Raw genomic sequence first — 19,917 nt, 5'->3', positions numbered from 1 at the left:
CCTAGATCCATCTCAGTCAGGCTTTAGACCAATGCACAGCACCATAGCTGCACTCTTAGCTGTTACAGACCATATTATGACAAAAATCTCCCATCTATGCTTGTGCTGTTAGACTTGTCTGCGGCCTTCAATACAATATCTCGTCAATGAAGGATACAAAGTTTGGAAAAGATAGGCATCCAGGGCAAGGTGCTACAGTGATTTAGAAACTATCTGTCTGACCGAACTCAGACCATCATCTGGGACCTTTTCGGTCACGAACCATGATAATTAATAAAGGAGTCCCCGAGGGTTCTAGCCTGAGCCCCACAGTGTTTAACATATATGTTACTCCTCTTGCAAACATCATAAGAGCCCATGGTTTATACCGATCTCATATGCGGACGTTACTTCAGCTAACCTTTGATAAAGACCCGTCCGTGGCACGAGACCATTTTACTAAAGGCATGAAAGCTATCACAGCTTGGATGGCCACTAACTTTCTCCAGCTAAATAGTGGAAAACTGAAATCATGCTCTGCGGTGCTGCTCAACTGTTGTGGTCCCCTTAGTGGGGGCTGTCCGAATTAGGATCACCACCTATTCCAAAATCTTCAGTGAAAAATCTGGGCATTAAACTCGACCAGAATTCAACCATGAAAGACCAGGGGCCATCTACCACTGGCTCCTGCTTTCATGTTATGAGGCTACTACAAAGAGTTTTTCCAATGATCCCATTGGGTGTACGCAAGACTCTAGTCCAGGCGCTGGTGATTAGTCGCCTGGACTATGGAAATACTCTTCTAGCCGCGGTCAACAAATCTCTCCTGGATAAACTCCAGGTGGCTCAGAATACAGCGGCTCATTTAGTTCACAATCTACCAGCGAGATCTGCCTCGGACCCTTTACTACATGCGCTACACTGGCTGCCTGTGCGGAAGCCTATCACTTTCAAAATCTGCTGCCTAGGGCACAAAGCGCTTAATGGCAAGGGACCCAGCTATTTACAGGAAAAATGTATCCTACAAAGTCCTTAAGATCTATGAACAAGTCTTTTCTCACCATACCACACATCAAGAAAACCCGCTCAGGAGACCGTGAATTTACATTCCTAGCCCCCCATCTTTGGAATAAACTTCCCCTCACCTACAAAAATGCACTGCCTACTAAATGTTTTGGAAATTATTAAAAACTGAATTATTTTAACCTCTAGGCTTCTGCCTGACTTTTTTGTTCCAGTTGTGCCGAGATATCTCGTTGGGGATGATTCATGCACATTATAAAACAAATAAATAAATAAATACGTAGAGTGGCAAGTGCCTCGGTGACTAAGGCTGTGCTTTATAAATACCACTAGCAGCCCGTCCCGACGTTGTCCGGGTATGAATTGCTGCCGGCCAGTAGTATATTGTTTTGTAGGATTTCGTTTTGATAGCATTTCTTATCTGTGACAGGCCTGTGAAACGCTCCGATTCACAGTGCACTGCTGATGCACTTAAGAGTGCGCGTTCAGTAGTTTGTGAACTTGAGTTACCCTACTTTATTTTTCCTTGCAATATTATATAGCGCAAACTCGGCAACATGGCATGAGCACAATTTACATTACAGAAGAACACATTCATTTGTGGTAGGCACGAGGAGACAAAGCGATTGGCCTGGAATCACAGGATGTTGAGCTGATGCCGAGATTCGAACGTAGCTCCCCAGCTCTAAAATTCGCAATTCTAGAACTTGTGGCGGGAGGTGTGTCTAAAAGTGTATGTCGATGCTGGCCATCAATGAGAGAGACCTGTGCATTTTTCAAATGGGTGGTGAAAAAATATGAGTATGTTGCTGGTGATGTGGGCCGCCGTGCCACCAATGTACTTACGGGGAGGGTAAACACCCATTATTCCGCAACTTTCTTTCCGCATACCATCACTCCGCATACTTTCATTACGACAGTACTATGACTCCGCAATGCCATTATAACGCTTGGCATTACATTTTATATGCTTTTACCACGCATACATTTACAACGAAATTCGTTGTAAATGCATGAATGGTAAAAGCATGTTTATTTTTTAATGTTTGGATAAGGTAAGTATGGGTAAAGGGGTATATGTTTTGGGGTACTGAGGTATATGTTTTGGGGTGTTTGGGTATTTTAAGGGTTCAGATATAGTTTTGGGTTATGGGGTACAGGGGTAGTTTTAGGGTTTAGGGATTGGTATGGGTTTTGGGCTACAGGGGTATTTTTAGGGTTCAGGGCTAGATTTGAGTTTTGGGGTATAGGGGTATTTTTAGGGTTCAGGGGTAGGTTTGGGTTGTGGGGTACAGGGGTATTTTAAGGGTTCAGGGCTAGGTTTGGGTTTTGGGGTACAGGGGTATTTTTAGGGTTCAGGGGTAGGTTTGGGTTTTGAGGTACAGGGGTATTTATAGGGTTCAGGGCTAGGTTTGGGTTTGGGGTACAGGGGTATTTTTAGGGTTTAGGGATAGGTTTGGGTTTTGGGGTGAAAGGGGTATTTTAAGGGTTCAGGGCTAGGTTTGTGTTTGGGGTACAGGGGTATTTTAGGGTTCAGGGGTAGGTTTGGGTTTTGGGGCACAGGGGTATTTTTAGGGTTCAGGGCTAGGTTTGGGTTTTGGGGTACAGGGGTATTTTTAGGGTTCAGGGGTAGGTTTGGGTTTTGAGGTACAGGGGTATTTATAGGGTTCAGGGCTAGGTTTGGGTTTGGGGTACAGGGGTATTTTTAGGGTTTAGGGATAGGTTTGGGTTTTGGGGTACAGGGTATATTTATAGGGTTAAGATGGGTTAGTGTTTAAGGATGTTGGGGTATTTGAAGTAGTAAGGGTGGGTTAGGATGATGGAGTGCAGGGGTTTTTAAAGGGAGCAGGGTGGGATTAGTTTTAGGGTGATAAAGTAAAATACTAAATAAAAATAATATAAATAATGCAATTTAAAAGAATAAATGTTTTAATTAAATTAAAAAATGTGTATATATATATATATATATATATATATATATATATATATATATATATATATATATATATATATATATATATATTACCTACTGGCGATAGCCAGTAGGTATATACAGTTAGGATTTTTTCTCTATGGAACTTTTGAAAATTCTATGTCTAATAACTTTGGCGTTTGTGGACGGAATCGGCTGAAATTTTCAGGGAAATGGCAAATTTTGTTTCTGAGCAGCCCCTTAAAATTTGGGGGGGTTCCGTCAAGGGGGGGCCGAGAAAAAAGGGGGGTCCCAAAACGCGTTTTTCCCATTCATTTTTCCATAGGGCCTTTGGCCTCACTTTTAGCTCGAACGGCTGAATGGATTTGCACGAAACTTGGCAAAATTGTAGGGACTGTTAGCCCGATGTGCCTTTGCTGGGTCTCAATATATGTGCTCCAGTGGAGTTTGAGAAATTAACGTTTAAAAAAACAGATATATCTGTGACAGCGTCCTGGATAGCGCACTAGATCGCGTACTTTTCGCGTAACGGCGCTTTGCGAAGCGAAGCTGATTGGCTCTCCGGTGTCTGTCAACATTCTAAACAGTCCGGTGCGGCCGCCATCTTGTCTCTCGGTAGGATCGAGAGACAAGAGGAGGAGAAAAACGAAGGGGGAATTTAATGAAAGGGGGCAAGGTAGACCCCTCTTGACCCCCTAGGAATGATGTTGGGGTTATTAAAGGGTCCCGTGGGGAAAATAAAAAAATTTACATTTTTCGCGGTAGCAGCGCTTCCTGGTTCGCGAACTGGGTAGCGAATCGGGACGCGAAACGGGAATTCGCCATTTTGTGTTTCAATTTAATTAAATTACTAGATGGAGGAAAAACTATGTGAGTATTGGGTATAAGGGGGTACGGGAGACGTATCCTGACCCCCTATGTTTTCTGAGGGTGGTTGAGGAGGCTCATATATGTTGATACTTGTCTTCCAGCGGTTGCGCGTGAGCGTTTTTTTTTTTTTGCCCTTGACTTCTGTTAACGTTCGATTCGAAGGAAATTAGGAAGTGTTGATCGCCATTTTGACAGTGCGAGTAAATATATTGTAAAAAATAATTGTTATAAATTAATCAGTATTGATAAACATTGTCTGCGCCATCTTGCTTTTTTTCCAATGCCACACTTTTGTCGTGCACGGCAGCCATTTTAGATGCCTTGACCAGACCCACTCTCTGCACGCCGCCGATCCTCAGCATGGCTCCCCACCCTCGCAAGCATCTCCCCCACGCACTGGTCACCCCCGCTTTCTCTCTGATGCATGGGCCATAAACTTCCCCCCATCTGCGCTGCTCTTCCCTGAGTATCACACCCTGTGCCCGCCCGACACCTCCCTTTCACCCTATTCACTACCGCACCCTCTGACACTCCTCTTCCTCGGTGTCCGATTGTCCAGGCCGGTCCCAGGCTATCACCTAGCCCTGCAGATGTAGTTTATGGCCCCATCTGTAAAGAATCACCCCTCTTCAAAGGAGTTACAGTAGATCAAGGCCCCCACCCGATGAGATCCGTCACACCACACGCGTTCCTACTATCTGATAACCATCCTGTATTGTGCTTGGGGAGGGGATTCTCACTGTGAGGGTGTGTGGGTCCGAGCCTGAAGCGGAAGATTCCAGGGATGCCTCTTTGTACATCAACATTTTTACAATTATGTGTCACATTAAAAATATATAGCACTCCAACAAAGTAGTAGGATTATAAAACTTTAATAACTTATAAATATATACAATGCAACAAAAACAGTAAATACATTTAAACATTTTTTTGAAAAAAGAAGCAACAATGGTCAGTAGCTGTCTTTTGTGCGAATAGTCCCAAGGCAGCACAACGTGCTGAGTTCTGGACGGCACCCAGGTGATGTCACCTGGGTGCCGCACTGGTTTTGGTATCCTACAATGCTGCTCTGAAAAACGGCGTGGGGCGTCCCGGGGGGTGCGGGGGGAGGCCTCGTCAGTAGCGGTCTGTTGTGCGAATAGTCCCAAGGCAGCAGAACGCGCTGAGATGTGGATGGCACCCAGGTGATGTCCATTAAGTTGCCGCACTGGTTTTGGTATCCTACAATGCTGCTCCGAAAAATGGCGTGGGGCGCCCCGGGAGGGGGGAGGGGGGGTGGTAGGCGGCGTGAACGGGCCTCCCCAGGTGGAGGCTCGTCTGCTGTAGTGGGGTGCCCCTTTACCGTTTCAGTTGCCATTCCGCCCGCTTTTGGTACACTGTGCCAAAATCCGCCATTCAGCTGAGTTGCGCCCACTCTTGCGGTTCAGCGATAGGCGGCTGCTACAGGACTCTCAAAATGGCGGCAGGCTCTTTCCTTTTTGGGCCTGGTCCACTAAAATGGCCCTGGGACACCTTGGAACTCGGACGCTTGTCTGCTCGGTCTTGGACCCCATTCTCGAAAGCGTCCCATGAGCCTTGAAGATTCTACAAAAGTCTCGGGGGGCCCCGACTCTGCAGGCTTCCGGTGGGGAGCGGCTGCCATGATTGCTCGCGGAATGACCACGACGGAGCCACGAGATGGTGGTGCTTTCATGCTGATGCCAGCTTCAGTCTGAAACATCCAGAAACAAGGTGGGGCTTTCATCGTTTGGGAAAAAAAAATGTTCTAATCCAATGAAAAGTGTTATTTTTAGGTCATATGATCAAGCCTTCCATCATTAGGAAACCAAAAGTAAAATGAACCAATGAAAAGTTTTATAAACAAGTCACATGACCTGTTATGCGGCATAGGGCTATAAAAAGCGTAGAAAATCCGTTGGCACGTGAGGCGGCGTCAGTAGCGGACCGATGTGCGAATAGGCCGAAGGCAGCACAACGCGCCAAGATCCGGATGGCACTGAGGTGGTGTCCAGCAAGTTGCCGCACTGGTGTGGCCATCCTACAATGCTGCGCCGAAAGTCGGCGTGGGGCGCCCCGTTGGCCTGTGAGGTCGCGTCAGTCAGTGGGGGCTGTTTGAGGATCTGACTGCATTGCGAAGCAATGTGATGCTGTGCGTCGCCCCCAAGATGGAGGCTCCTCGGCTGCAGTGGGGCTCCCCTTGGAGTTTCACTCGCTATCCAGCTGAGTTGCGTCCGCACTTGCGGCTACAGTAGGCCGAAGGCAGCACAACGCGCCGAGATCTGGATGGCACCGAGGTGGTGTCCAGCAAGTTGCCTCACTGGTGTGGCCATCCTACAATGCTGCGCCAAAAGTCGGCGTGGGGTGCCCCGTTGGCCTGTGAGGTGGTGTCAGTAGCGGACCGATGTGTGAATAGGCCGGAACCAGCACAAGGCGCCAAGATCCGGATGGCACCGAGGTGGTGTCATAGTTGAGAGTTCTGAGCAGCGCTTGTAACACTGTCTAAAGCTTATTTGCACCTGCTGCAGCTTCACTATTGCCCTGGTGTGGCCAAAGATCGCCCATGACATAGGCGGCCGGCTCCCGGGGTCCGGCGGAACTTTTTTCCTTTTCCTTTCTGCATCTTGTCCCACAATCCGTTTGACCTGAAGACACGACCAGGTCCCTGAATGTGTGCAGGGGGACGCTATTGATTGAATCAAAATGGCGGCTTCACACAAAGCTGACTCAAGCGTTGCTGCTGATGCTATACAGACAAAAACAGGTTTTCAGTTTGTACATTCTTCTGGATTGTTCCATCCAAAATGGCGCCGGTATAAATGGGACTCGTAACTCCTTGTTGTGTACTGGTTGCACAACCTTGATATCACAAGATACGTATGCAGTTTTGAAGCACATGGCGGGCGGGGACGAGAATTGATTGAATATTTCGACATCCCTATTGATATTAAGTTCTGATGTGTTATTGATTACTGTACTATTGAAAGTTCGAATTAACGTCACCCATGGTACTTGCCCGCAAATGTATATCTAGATAATTTTATTGTAAGTGGCCCTGTCGTATTTTAATTACAAAATGTACGTCCACCGATTCCGCAACTGTTAGACACCTTAGTTCTTGCAACCTAATGGCCCGCACGTTACGTTCCTCTACAGTGTAAATGTCTCCTCATCATATACGATTCCAGTTTGCTCCGTGGCCGGCCCACGTGGTTATAGGCCCGTATTTGTATACTGACATTTTCACAATAAAGGTTTTTAAAACAAAACATGGTAGTAGTATTTACATTGGTAAAGTTTTTAATTTTAGTCACTGTTTTCGAATCAGTAAAAGGCAAGTGAAATAAAGCAGTCCAATTACATGACGGATAAAAGGTATAATACGCAGGAACGCAGCAAAGATAAATGGTCAAGGGCTGTTGTGTTTTCTACTCCTGCAACATAAAGTGATCGATAAGAATCTGATATTCAGGCGTATCGGCGACTAAGACAGCAGTCCGAGCCTCTTTTGCTCAACGTCTCCGTCATGGGACGAAGAAACGCCCTTTTTCTCGAAAAAGGAATATATTTTACTTGCAGGACAGTTGTAAATTTTCCGAGAAAGTACATCAGCCTGGAACATTATAACATATATGTTTAAGAAAAAATAATGTTCGAAAGCAATAAAAAGCGTAATTTTTAGGTCATATGACTAAGCCTTTCATCATTAGAATAACAAAAGTAAAATGAACCAATGAAAAGTTTTATTAACAAGTCACATGACCTGTTTTGCTTACGTTACGCGCTGCGCGCCGCGCCCCGGATCGCTTCCGGGAAGCTGCGCTTCGCGCACCGGAGCACTTCCGTGCCATATAACGCATTACGCGACAACGTAGGTCCAGAATATAGTCAAAATGTCTCCACCAACCAGCGGTCGGAACACAACCCCTTTCAGCAGTCTAAAAAGTTCTGTTAAATGACAACAGAAGGGACAGGCAACAAGAACCTTCAGTCAAAGAGGGGAGGGCAAGTTCTTCTCTACCGGGTCACGTTGGGGCGCTACCGGAACTGATGGAATTGGTAGTCTACAGTGTTTCTGGATGTTTCAGACTGAAGCTGGCGTCAGCATGAGAGCACCACCATCTCGTAGCTCAGTCGTGGCCATTCCACGAGCAATCATGTCAGCCGCTCCCCACCAGAAGCCTGCGGGAGTCGGGGGCCCCCAAGACTTTTGTAGAATCTTCAAGGCTGAGGGGACGCTTTCGAGAATGGGGCCCAAGACCTAGCAGACAAGCGTCCAAGTTCCAAGGTGTCCCAGGGCCATTTTAGTGGACCACGCCCAAATCTGAAGAGCCGGCCGCCATTTTGAGAGTCCTGTGGCAGCCGCCTATCGCTGCATCGGAAGAGCGGGAGCAACTCAACTACATGGTGAGCGAGACGCTGTAGTCGCAAGAGCGGGCGGTAAACAGCTGAATGGCGGAAGAGGCACAGTGTAGCAAAAGCGGGCGGAATGGCAACTGAAACGGTAAAGGGGCGCCCCACTACAGCGTGTCTTCAGGTCAAACGGATTGTGGGACAAGGTTCAGAATGGAAGAGTCATCAAAAGGCAAAAAGTTCCGCCGGACCCCGGGAGCCGGCCGCCTATGTCGGGGCGATCTTAGGCCACACCAGGGCAACACGACTTGGGGAGAGGGCAGGAGCCAAGCGCCCCCTCCCAGTCCGCGCCACCACACCGTATGTTGAAAATCTGAAGCCATCGTTCTACAAACTCTCAACCAGCCTTGGATGGAAAAATCTTGAAGAATGTACAAACTGAAAACCAGTTTTTGTCTGCATAGCATCAGCAGCAATGCTTGCTATCAGAGTGCATGAGTTTCATACTCGATCGATTGAGCTAGCCGGATCAGGCAACAAAAAGTATAAAATAGTTATGTAAATAGTTATTTAATAAAATGTTTTACCCTGTTACTTTGCTGGTGTGTTGTATATATTTATAATATTGCATAGAGTTTATCGTTATTTTGGGCGGGGTGGGTAGCGGAGCCGGGCTGTCTTGCAGCCATCATGGTGTGGAGCTCAGTTCATCTCACTAGTTTCGTATTTCTCATGAAGGGTTGTTCCTAATGTTTCTATTTTAGCGAGGTCAAAAAGACATCCCATTAGTGGCCTACTGATTTTGCTCGATTACTTTTGTTTTTTTACACGATTTTTCACTATCTGCAAAGATTAAACAGAGTATTGCGACTCTGTGCTTGTTTGTAAATAGAGAATCAACCAAAGAGAATCAATTCTAAAACAGTAAATGCTTGGATAACAATCAATCAAATGGAGAGACAAGCAGGCACGACGGATTACAACGGGGGCAAAGGCCTGCGTTAACTACCCTTCACTATCTGCAAAGAGAGAGTACTACTAAGAGAAAAGAGGGAGGGGCAGCGTTCAAAGCACATCAGCGTGCATAAACACGAAAATGTTTTTACCTATCACGTACTTGACATTTGACAGCTTTTGATATTTGCTATTAAAAAACCATTGAAATTCACTGAAAAAACCATAGGTTTTAGGCCATATATAGTTAGGGATTAGCATTTACAAAACCTTAATTTACTCGCACAAAACCATTGAAATTCGCATATATAGTTAGATGCAATAACTATATATCGCGCACCCGCAATCCACTGCTGATGATGTCACATATTACATCATTCATGACATGGTCAGTGAAATCACTGATGACATCTCAAATGACATCACTGATGACATCTCAAATGACATCACTGATGAAATCACTGATAACATCTCATTTGACATTACTGATCACATCACTGATGATATCATTCATGTGATAATACGATGAACCTCTTCAGACTCTAATATAACCTTAGATACAATCAGTGTAAACAGACACTCACAGACTGTCACTCATCCATGGAGTTACTCACACACCTAGTCAGTCATGCAAAGAATCAATCACACCTCCATTTCCTCAACTATACAGTTATACACACCTTACTTAATCAAACATATACTAACACATATTTACTCTTTATACAATCACTGATACAAGTTCACAATGATCCATACAGCCACTCACATATTCACTGGCTCTTATGCACAGTTATTTATATATATCTCAACTCTTACATGTACTGTGTTTTACATATGTACTTACTTTGATATGTAGCACTGAGAAATCCAATCACTCACCAATACACTCATTCAGACAGTCAACCGCCCATACAGCTGTTTCCACATGCACTTTTGAACCCATACATCTAGTGAATCAACTGCTCACACATCTATGCACAGAGTCGCACACCTCCCAGCCACCCCCACACACACACTCACTCTCCCATGCAAATATTTGGGCAACCAATCAATAACCCATATAGTTACTCATATAGCTACTGATCAACACATGCAGCAGTTTACAGAACTGCAGAAATAATGATGCACAAATTAAGACAGTTTAGTCACTAACCCATGCACTCAGTGAGACACATTTAATCATTCCCTCATACAATCAGTCATGCACCTACTAAATCCTTCATCCAGACACTTATACATCCACTCATTCTACAATATGTAAGACATATTTTAACTTTACAGAAACATACAGTCACTGGATGATGTCATCAGTGATGTCATCAGTGATGTTACTGACCATGTCATGAATGATGTAATATGTGACATCATCAGCAGTGGATTACGGGTGCGCGTTATATAGTTATTGCATCTAACTATATATGCGAATTTCAATGGTTTTGTGCGAGTAAATTAAGGTTTTGTAAATGCTAATCCCTAACTATATATGGCCTAAAACCTATGGTTTTTTCAGTGAATATATATATATATATAAATACACATATATACAAACATAGAATTGATGTTTTAATAATGTACTTTTACAATGTATATGACTTTACCACACATGCATTTGCGTTATAATGGCATGCTTGATAAAGTCGTATGCGTTGTAAAATTTTTGGAAATTCAGGGGCTGATTATGATGGAGGATTTTCCGCATCCTCCGGGCCGGCGAAAGCCACCGCCGGCCCGGAGGATGCGGAAAATCCTCTGCGGACTCACCAAAGACCCACCGCCAAATTAGGATGGCTGGTGGGTCCTGGTTTCAGTCCGCCGCTTTTCCGCCGTGGTTGACTTACATACGCGGCAGAAAAGCTGTAACGTGGCTGGCGGTGTCTATCAGACGTAAGTAATCAAGTGAGAGAAAATGGACACTAGTGACAATTCTAAACCATTGGATAGAATAACTATGGTATCCTCAAAAACTCAATGTTCGTTGGTAATGCGGTATATATCTTTCATCCGCCCCTACATTGTAGTTATGGCAGTTATCATTGGATACCATAGAGTGTGCTGGGTGCCTGCCTCATCCAGAGGCTCCTCTGGTCTAGATTGCAGTGTCCAGAGATGAAAAATACGCCCCCGTTAGGATAGGGTGTGTGAAAAAGAAAAAAGAATAAAAATAGATCCACACCTAAAAACTTTAATGGGTGGTGAAGATCTAATATTTAAAACTAAATCAGTACTTGTACTAGATCATGTTACTGGATCTAGAAGTATAACTTTCCAAAAAGTGTCGACATGTTTCAGCCCCCTCTGGCTCAACGGAGTCTATGGGGCTTTCGTCAGGACTCACAGACAAACAAACATAGAATCATTACTTACACAATTCGTGTAGTTTGAATGGGTAGATTATTTATAGGGTATTCAATGACCACTCATTCTCTTTTAACCTGAAAAAGAGAAACAGACAGGTATATAATACACGAGGATTAAATATCATGGTGTACTAGGGGGCTCCAGAGTTAGCAGTAGTATAATCATCTGGGCCTCTGTATTTATAAAGTTAACTAGTGGAAACGGGCCCTGTTGGGCAGAGGAAGAAGGAAAAGGTGAAGGCAATTAGAGATAAGACGTCAACAAACAAATGACAAATGTATACACTCTATTGTGAGTGTGGGTATCTGTCTCAAAAAATCGGTTCACACGGGTAATGGGTGGTGGAAAGTAAAAAACGGAAAGTAGCCGTTAGGCACTTGGGAACGTGTCACGAGGTCTGCATTTGGAGAGACCCCTGAGCCCAAGGAACTAGCATTACGCAGGGTATTATGGCAGTTAGTGGCTCCTTAAGGTCGGAGGAAAGTTACCGTTTGGGAACAGTAAACGAGGTCTGCGTGTAGGGTGACCCCTGAGCCTAAGGAACTGACATTACGCAGAGTATTAAAGAGGCTCCTTGGGAACTAAACACATAGGCGCCTGCAACGGGTAAATGTAAAAGCTCAGTTCGTAATAGTGGCGGGTTCACTTAAATAATCTTACCCATTGACGTCAAGTCGAAGACTTCGTCAGGGGACCACAGAGCTAAAGAAGGGGGAAAGGAGGCAAGAGAATGTTACAAGGGAATCTTACTGTTGTTTAGTAGAGTGTACTTAACACAGTTCATCCGCCGCCATTACCCGCGTGTTTGAGCGATATCTCCGCTTGTGCTGACTCTGCCCCTGGACTCGGAGCAGACGTCAGACCCGCGTTTTTGTAGGCTTAATTTGAAAAATACAACTTTATTGAGAACTGTTGTCATAAGAGTGTAATTCTATAGGTACAGCTGTGAAAGGGCACTCGTCTTAAGAGAAATACCATAATAACGGCAAATCAAAATGGATAGTTTTGATGTGTAACAAGGGGTCAGAATGTGTCAATTTGAGAGAAAAAGTCATTCTGATAGTGAGGTTTCGAAAGTGACGTACTGGAAGTATCGTTTTCATGCTCTACATGGTGTCCTAGATACACTAGAGGTAGGATGGGTGGGATTCTCAGTATCAGTTCAATGTGTGGTGACTGAAAACTAATGTACTGCAAATTGGTGCCGGGGTACATTGTCATTCAGTCCCCAAATATGAGTTTTCAAGCGGTCCACCCATCTCTGTTCTTTTTCGTAGAGCTTTTTTTCTGCATTTTGGGTCTTTACTGTGAGCATTTCTATCACTGTCCATCGGATGTCCTCACAGGAATGTCCAGCCTCTATGAAGTGTGCACAAAGTTTTGTGGTTGTCTTCTTCATCCTGATATTACTTCTATGTTCTCCTATTCTTGCTTTGACCTTTCTGCAGGTCATCCCTATATAGAGTTTTTGACAGGGACAGCTTGCCATGTATATGACGTGAGAGGAGTTGCAGTTGGTGTGTTGTTTTTGAGTCCATAGAAGAGTTTCTGAGAGTTGTAGCTGTTTCGAGGTAGTGGTATATTTACAGGCTGTACAATTACCGCAGGGGTAATGTCCACTTACATGTGTCATTGTGATGTCTCTGGTTATCTCTTGTGGTTGTATGCTTCTGGGACGAGTATGTACCAGAGTGTCTCGCAGGGGCAGAGTCAGCACAAGCGGAGATATCGCTCAAACACGCGGGTAATGGCGGCGGACGAACTGTGTTAAGTACACTCTACTAAACAACGGTAAGATCCCCTTGTAACATTCTCTTGCCTCCTTTCCCCCTTCTTTAGCTCTGTGGTCCCCTGACGAAGTCTTCGACTTGACGTCAATGGGTAAGATTATTTAAGTGAACCCGCCACTATTACGAACTGAGCTTTCACATTTACCCGTTGCAGGCGCCTATGTGTTTAGTTCCCAAGGAGCCTCTTTAATACTCTGCGTAATGTCAGTTCCTTAGGCTCAGGGGTCTCCGTACACGCAGACCTCGTTTACTGTTCCCAAACGGTAACTTTCCTCCGACCTTAAGGAGCCACTAACTGCCATAATACCCTGCGTAATGCTAGTTCCTTGGGCTCAGGGGTCTCTCCAAATGCAGACCTCGTGACACGTTCCCAAGTGCCTAACGGCTACTTTCCGTTTTTTACTTTCCACCACCCATTACCCGTGTGAACCGATTTTTTGAGACAGATACCCACACTCACAATAGAGTGTATACATTTGTCATTTGTTTGTTGACGTCTTATCTCTAATTGCCTTCACCTTTTCCTTCTTCCTCTGCCCAACACGGCCCGTTTCCACTAGTTAACTTTATAAATACAGAGACCCAGATGATTATACTACTGCTAACTCTGGAGCCCCCTAGTACACCATGATACCTAATCTTCGTGTATTATATACCTGTCTGTTTCTCTTTTTCAGGTTAAAAGAGAATGAGTGGTCATTGAATACCCTATAAATAATCTACCCATTCAAACTACACGAATTGTGTAAGTAATGATTCTATGTTTGTTTGTCTGTGAGTCCTGACGAAAGCCCCATAGACTCCGTTGAGCCAGAGGGGGCTGAAACATGTCAACACTTTTTGGAAAGTTATACTTCTAGATCCAGTAACATGATCTAGTACAAGTACTGATTTAGTTTTAAATATTAGATCTTCACCACCCATTAAAGTTTTTAGGTGTGGATATATTTTTATTCTTTTTTCTTTTTCACACACCCTATCCTAACGGGGGCGTATTTTTCATCTCTAGACACTGCAATCTAGACCAGAGGAGCCTCTGGATGAGGCAGGCACCCAGCACACTCTATGGTATCCAATGATAACTGCCATAACTAGAATGTAGGGGCGGATGAAAGATATATACCGCATTACCAACGAACATTGAGTTTTTGAGGATACCATAGTTATTCTATCCAATGGTTTAGAATTGTCACTAGTGTCCATTTTCTCTCACTTGATTACTTACATACCTACCCGGGGAAATAAATGGACATTCATTCCTCCTCCCTACCCTTTTGATTTTTGAATAGGTGTCTATCAGACACCGCCAGCCACATTAGGATGGTGTAAGACAGATGCCTTTCCACGGCAGCTTTTCCGCCGTGGAAAAGCATGTGTAACTTCACTGCGGTGGCCCGTTGCGGGCCCCCTAGGTGAAGGGGGGGGTGGGGGGTGCATAAACGGGGGTACCTATGGTACCCCCCTGAATTTGTATGCAGTAATCGGCAGGCAACGCACGGTGCCTGCCGCTTTCTGCATACAAATGAAATGTATGCATTTTTACCATTGCAGCAGGTGCAGCTTGAAGCCGAACCCGCAGCAATGGTAAAAATAGAGGATGTGACAGCAAGGCTGGTGGTCACATCCTAATTTGACAGGAGGGAACTCCGCAGGCCTTGCGGAGGTTCCCTTCTCCTCTATGGTCGCGGACGGACTTAAGTCCGTCTGCGATCATAATGAGCCTTTATGTATTTGCGGAGTAATAGTCCCGCATTATAAAAATTGCGGAGTGATGGTATGCAGGATGTTGGTTTGCGGAGTATCATCACATATTCCCGGGGGAGGGATAGTCCCTTTCTTGCTATTTCCGTGGAGGCGGTCCTTGTGTCCGGAAGTGCGTGGCGCGAGGCCTGTGCGCAACAGAAGTGGAAAATCTCCAGTGTGCGCTTCAGGCGTCACCGGAAGTTAAGGCGAGACTACATTTCCTGCACAATGGCCCCTGTTTGCGCTCCTTCCGGCCCTTGGGAATAGCGCCATGCCTGACCTCCATACAGTAAAGCAGGTGCACGTCACTGGGAGCGCGGGGCAAGCACACCCGGAGCTGGAATGTACAGAACCTTGGAAGAAAAAACTAAGAAATATTGGGCACAACGCTTGCTTTTTTTCCGTAATCCCGCTCCCCGCACACGCCCATGCCCCCATTACATGCCCACAGCACATGATATGAGACATGGCATGAAGGGCGGCACGTACCACACGCTCCCAGCGTTTGTCACGCCCCCAGCACACGCCCACAGCACAACGCACACGCCCACAAGGGACTACTTTACTGGCACCGTTCTTTTACCTTTGAAATGTATATGGTGGGTGTCTGCATAGCCTATGTCCTTCTGCTGCAACTGCCCTTTCCAACACTGTATTGGGTGTTGTGATTGGTGCTGTGGTTCCTGAGATTACCCACCTCAAAGGTTTGGGCTCTCTCTTTATTATATTAGTATAGATAAATAAATGACAAATGCCACAAATAAATATAAATACATTTTAATCAATCTGCTTTCAGCAAGTGAAAACTCAGTTTCCACTGTTTTCCTGCAAATTAAATGAATTCCTATTCAATCAGTGACTCCTATTACTCAGGAATTAAGGGCAACATGTCATTGAACTTTTTATATGAGGTTTGGAGGATGTAATTAATGTCTTCACCACTAAGTGTTTTTCTTAAGTCGAAGACGTTCAATTTCTCTGGCTCTTGCTTATTTCTATATTTCATAATATCTTTTAATTGCCTCATTTAACAATTCATATTTTTACCAATCCATAAAAAAACCAAAAGATACATATCTTCGTATGAAATGAGCATCCATTGAAAACAGTGTACAGAGGAATACACTTGAATCTAGATAAAATATAGTGCTGGAAGACATTCTACGAAGAGCCCATAAAAGGGGAAGAAGAGAAAGAAAAAGAGAAAGAAATGAAGGGAGGAAACGAGAAAATAACCTCCATGCAAAAATAGGAATAAAGATCCATTAAATTATTTCAGCAGTATCATAGAGAGCAAAAACTGCTGTAACATTATAATAATGAGGGCAAGAAAATCATTAATAGAGGTCAAGAGGCGTAAGGAAAGTGAAGCTTTAGAACGATAAGTAGTGAGAGGTGACCAGAGTATATCTCATTTAACAGACAATGGCAAAGAATGTACATTTTATCTGTCAAGTCTGATTATGACATACTACATTTCACCATTGTTGAATGTTGAGATTGTCTGAATTTCCAGTTGGATGTAATCATCTGTAAATCAATTGCTAATAAAAGACTTACCAATTAACCAATCATTATGTTATTCAACCTCATGACATGTAACACTCCAAGAAAGATCTAAAGAAAAAGGGGCAGAATTTCCAGTAATAGCAACAATTTTATATCAGGCCTGAATCCAGAAAGTAGAAACATTATGGCAAAGAAAAAATAAATGAAGATAGGATCCAGAATTAGAGATGCAGTGCCAATAAGCAACCTGCTTGAAAATCTTGAGTTTGAAAATATGAGCTGGAGTAAGAACTCTTCTATTGTAGAAGTCAAATAATGTTTGTGTTAAGTTGGCTGGACAACTAGTAGAGTGCATTTTTGACCAGCGCTTGTCCCAAAGAGAGAGAGGCTAGTTATATGTAGATCTGTTTCCCACAAGATTTCTTGCTTAGTCAGGTCTGTCATTAGTGGTGTAATTCGTTTTTTGTGTACAAGTGAAGCTGTGGGAGTTCTGTTAGGAGAACAAGGAGGAGACTGTGTATCGTTGATTCGACCCAAAGATTGGGACAAGAGTTTAAGAGCTTTTAGAAGAAGATTGTGCATTAGCTTGTACTGTCTGAGGAATGTAGGTTGTAGATTGTATGAATGGGAGAGAGTTTTAGGAATAACTGAATTATCTAAGACAAGTTGAGATATGGTAAAAATACCTTTATCGATCCAACGTCTCCACATGAGAGGCTTGCCTTTTATTGTACTATATTGGACTGTGAAGAACTTGGTGATGTGTAGATTGATTGGGAATATGGAAGTAGAATATGAAGTTTGTGGTGGTAACCAAAACCTGGGGGGTGGGGTTGGGACATAAACCATGAGAAAACAGAAATAACATGGATGGTTCCAATAAGAAACGCTATTTAGAATCCATATCACTAGGTTCAAAAAAGGAGCATTGAATTTGCTTAATATCAAACGCTTTATGATAGATATAAAAGTCAGGAAAATTGACACCACTGGAAGATTTGGGAATTTGTAATCTATTTAAGGAAACCCAAGATGGTTTCCCAATCCATATGGAACCTAGGTATGATTTTATCAAAACAGTTAACAAAACTTCTTGGGAATCTTTATGGGTAACATCTGCAGAAAGAAATTCACAATTGGAAGACAAATCCTCTTGATGCTATCTAAATGACCAAAACAAGACAAAAATAGGGGTGGACCAACCCTGGGTGAAGTGAGTGATTCTAGAATTCATACTTTCCATTTTGATATTTTTCGTGTCTCTAATTATTGGTATAACAAATCCCCAAACACTTAGTAGGGTTCCAAGATAGGTCTGCCTGAATAAAGGGCCTTTTATGCAGTATTTATTTATAGGGAGAAGTTTAGATTTATCCAAATTGAACTTCTATTCTGATACTGCAGAATACAACTGCAATTCATCAAAAAAAGCTGGAAAGAGAGGAATCAGGTTCTGATATGAAGAGGACAATGTCATCTGGATATGCAGTATATTTGGTATATGTGCCTTTAATTTTAAAACCAAAAAGGGTGTCTGAAGTTTTTAACTGATGCAGAAAAGGTTCCAACGCAAATATGAAAAACAACAGAGATAAGGAAGATCCTTGCCTGTTACCACTGTTAAGAGGGAAATAAGGAGATTGTAATCTCTTCACCTTGGCCGTAGATCAAAGTGATGAGTAAAGTAAGGAAATAAGTTGGAGAAATCATGGACCAAAACCATGCGATTCCAGGGCTCTCATTAGAAACCGCCAGGTGACCTATTTGTTAACTTTTTTGGCATCAATGGTTAGCGCACCAAGGGAGTAAGAGAATTTGTTTGCTTTACTGATAATACAAAAAAAAAATTATGTGAGTTATTTAAAATGTTCCTTTGCTTAACAAACCCAGATTGTTCTGGGGCAGTAAGATTAGGAATAATATCAATTAATCAGAGAGGATTAGCCTTAGTAAAGATCTTGCAGTACGTATATATGAAAGCGATAGCTCGATAATTTTTATATAGGGTCAAGTCGCAGTCCTTTTGATTAATTATACATATCATTGCCTCTGAGAAGGAACCAAGGGAAGAGTTTAGAGAGAAAAATAATTGATCAGCTTAAATAGCTGAGGAAAGAGTAAATGAGAAAACTGGAGATAGAATACGACAGGGAAGTCATCAGGACCAGACGCCTTACCTTTTGGTAAACACTTGACCACCGCTTGTAGTTCATCCATAGTGAAGGCAAATTTAAGTAGAGAACTATCAGTAGCTAGGGAATCATGATGCTTAAGATTCAGGAAGTAGGAATCTGTAAGGGCATTAGGGGACTGGTTTCAGGAGTATATCATTTTCGGTAACATTCAGTGAAGGAAGCTTCTCTATCAGTGTTATGGAGCAGTTGGGTTTCCGAGATACTGACAATGGATTTAATAGTCATTGGATCTTTACTACATTTTAAGTATTTGTACAACAGATTACCTGCTTTGTTTTTGCAGCCATAATATCTAGCGTTAACGTTAAGGAGCATGCCACAGGCTTTTTCAGTAGATAGTTTATTAAATTGTATCCTGGCTCCAATCAACACCTTTAGATCTTTTTTATTTTTGAAGTATAGTAAGTATATTTGAGGTGTTTGATATTAGCTAAAATAGCTGTGGCCTTAATTCTCTTTAAGTTTCCTTCTCGAGGAGACATATATTATCAAAAAAAAACCCTGGATGCAGCTTTCAAAGAATGCCATACAAAATGAAAGGGAGTGTCTCCCGTATCATTCTGTTAGAAAATTTCAGAAACAGAGGTTCATATGAAGTAAGAAAACATTTAACTGAGAGTAATGAATTACTAAACCTCCACCGCAACTTACGATTGCGGTCGTGAAGCAATTCAAGATCTGTCAAAACAGGAACATGGTCGGAGATCAAAATTTACCAAATCTCTAAGTTAGTCAGGTGTTGACGTAATTTTTACTTAAAATATAATCAATCTTGGTTTTAGAGTGATGAGGAGCAGACTAAAAGGAATTTTCCTTAAGATCTGGATTCAAATATTATCCAAGAGTGACAGTTTATGTTGAGATATGGTGCGTTGAAAGGCTTTATGGGCTTTGCTTTGTCAGAGTAATGTTGTGTCATCTTTTGGAAAATCAGTGTCCAAAAGTCTGTATCTGGGTGTGGGGCCATAAACATTTAAAAGTGTAAAAGGAGTATCATCTATCTTAAGCTTGACCAGTATCCATCGGCCGTCATTGTCATTCTTCTGAGAAATAAATTAGCTACTTAGGTGTTTATGACAGAGAATACCAACCCATTTTTACAAAGTGTAGATGTGGAAAAGAAGAATTGTCCCACACAACTTTTTTTAACATTACAATTTCTTTTGTAGTAATATGGTTTTTATGAATTAGCCCCACTTAACATTTTAAGTTA

At 43.1% G+C, this 19,917-nt stretch overlaps 1 protein-coding gene across 1 annotated transcript in view; it reads left to right on the top strand.

Annotated features, from left to right (window-relative positions):
* LOC147726369 (uncharacterized) overlaps positions 1 to 13,949 on the top strand; it is a 97,857-nt gene extending 83,908 nt beyond the window's left edge. The window contains exon 4 of the mRNA XM_086963458.1: positions 13,935 to 13,949. Coding sequence (XP_086819584.1) covers positions 13,935 to 13,949 — 15 coding nt within the window. The remainder of the gene's footprint in view (positions 1 to 13,934) is intronic.
* Positions 13,950 to 19,917: the final 5,968 nt, after the last annotated feature.

The sequence above is a fragment of the Lissotriton vulgaris genome, chromosome 3_1 (assembly GCF_964263255.1).
Source record: "Lissotriton vulgaris chromosome 3_1, aLisVul1.2, whole genome shotgun sequence".
In the NCBI taxonomy this organism is placed as follows: domain Eukaryota; kingdom Metazoa; phylum Chordata; class Amphibia; order Caudata; family Salamandridae; genus Lissotriton; species Lissotriton vulgaris.
The sequence above is the reverse complement of the archived record's forward strand: the minus strand, read 5'-3'. Positions and strand labels throughout refer to the sequence as shown.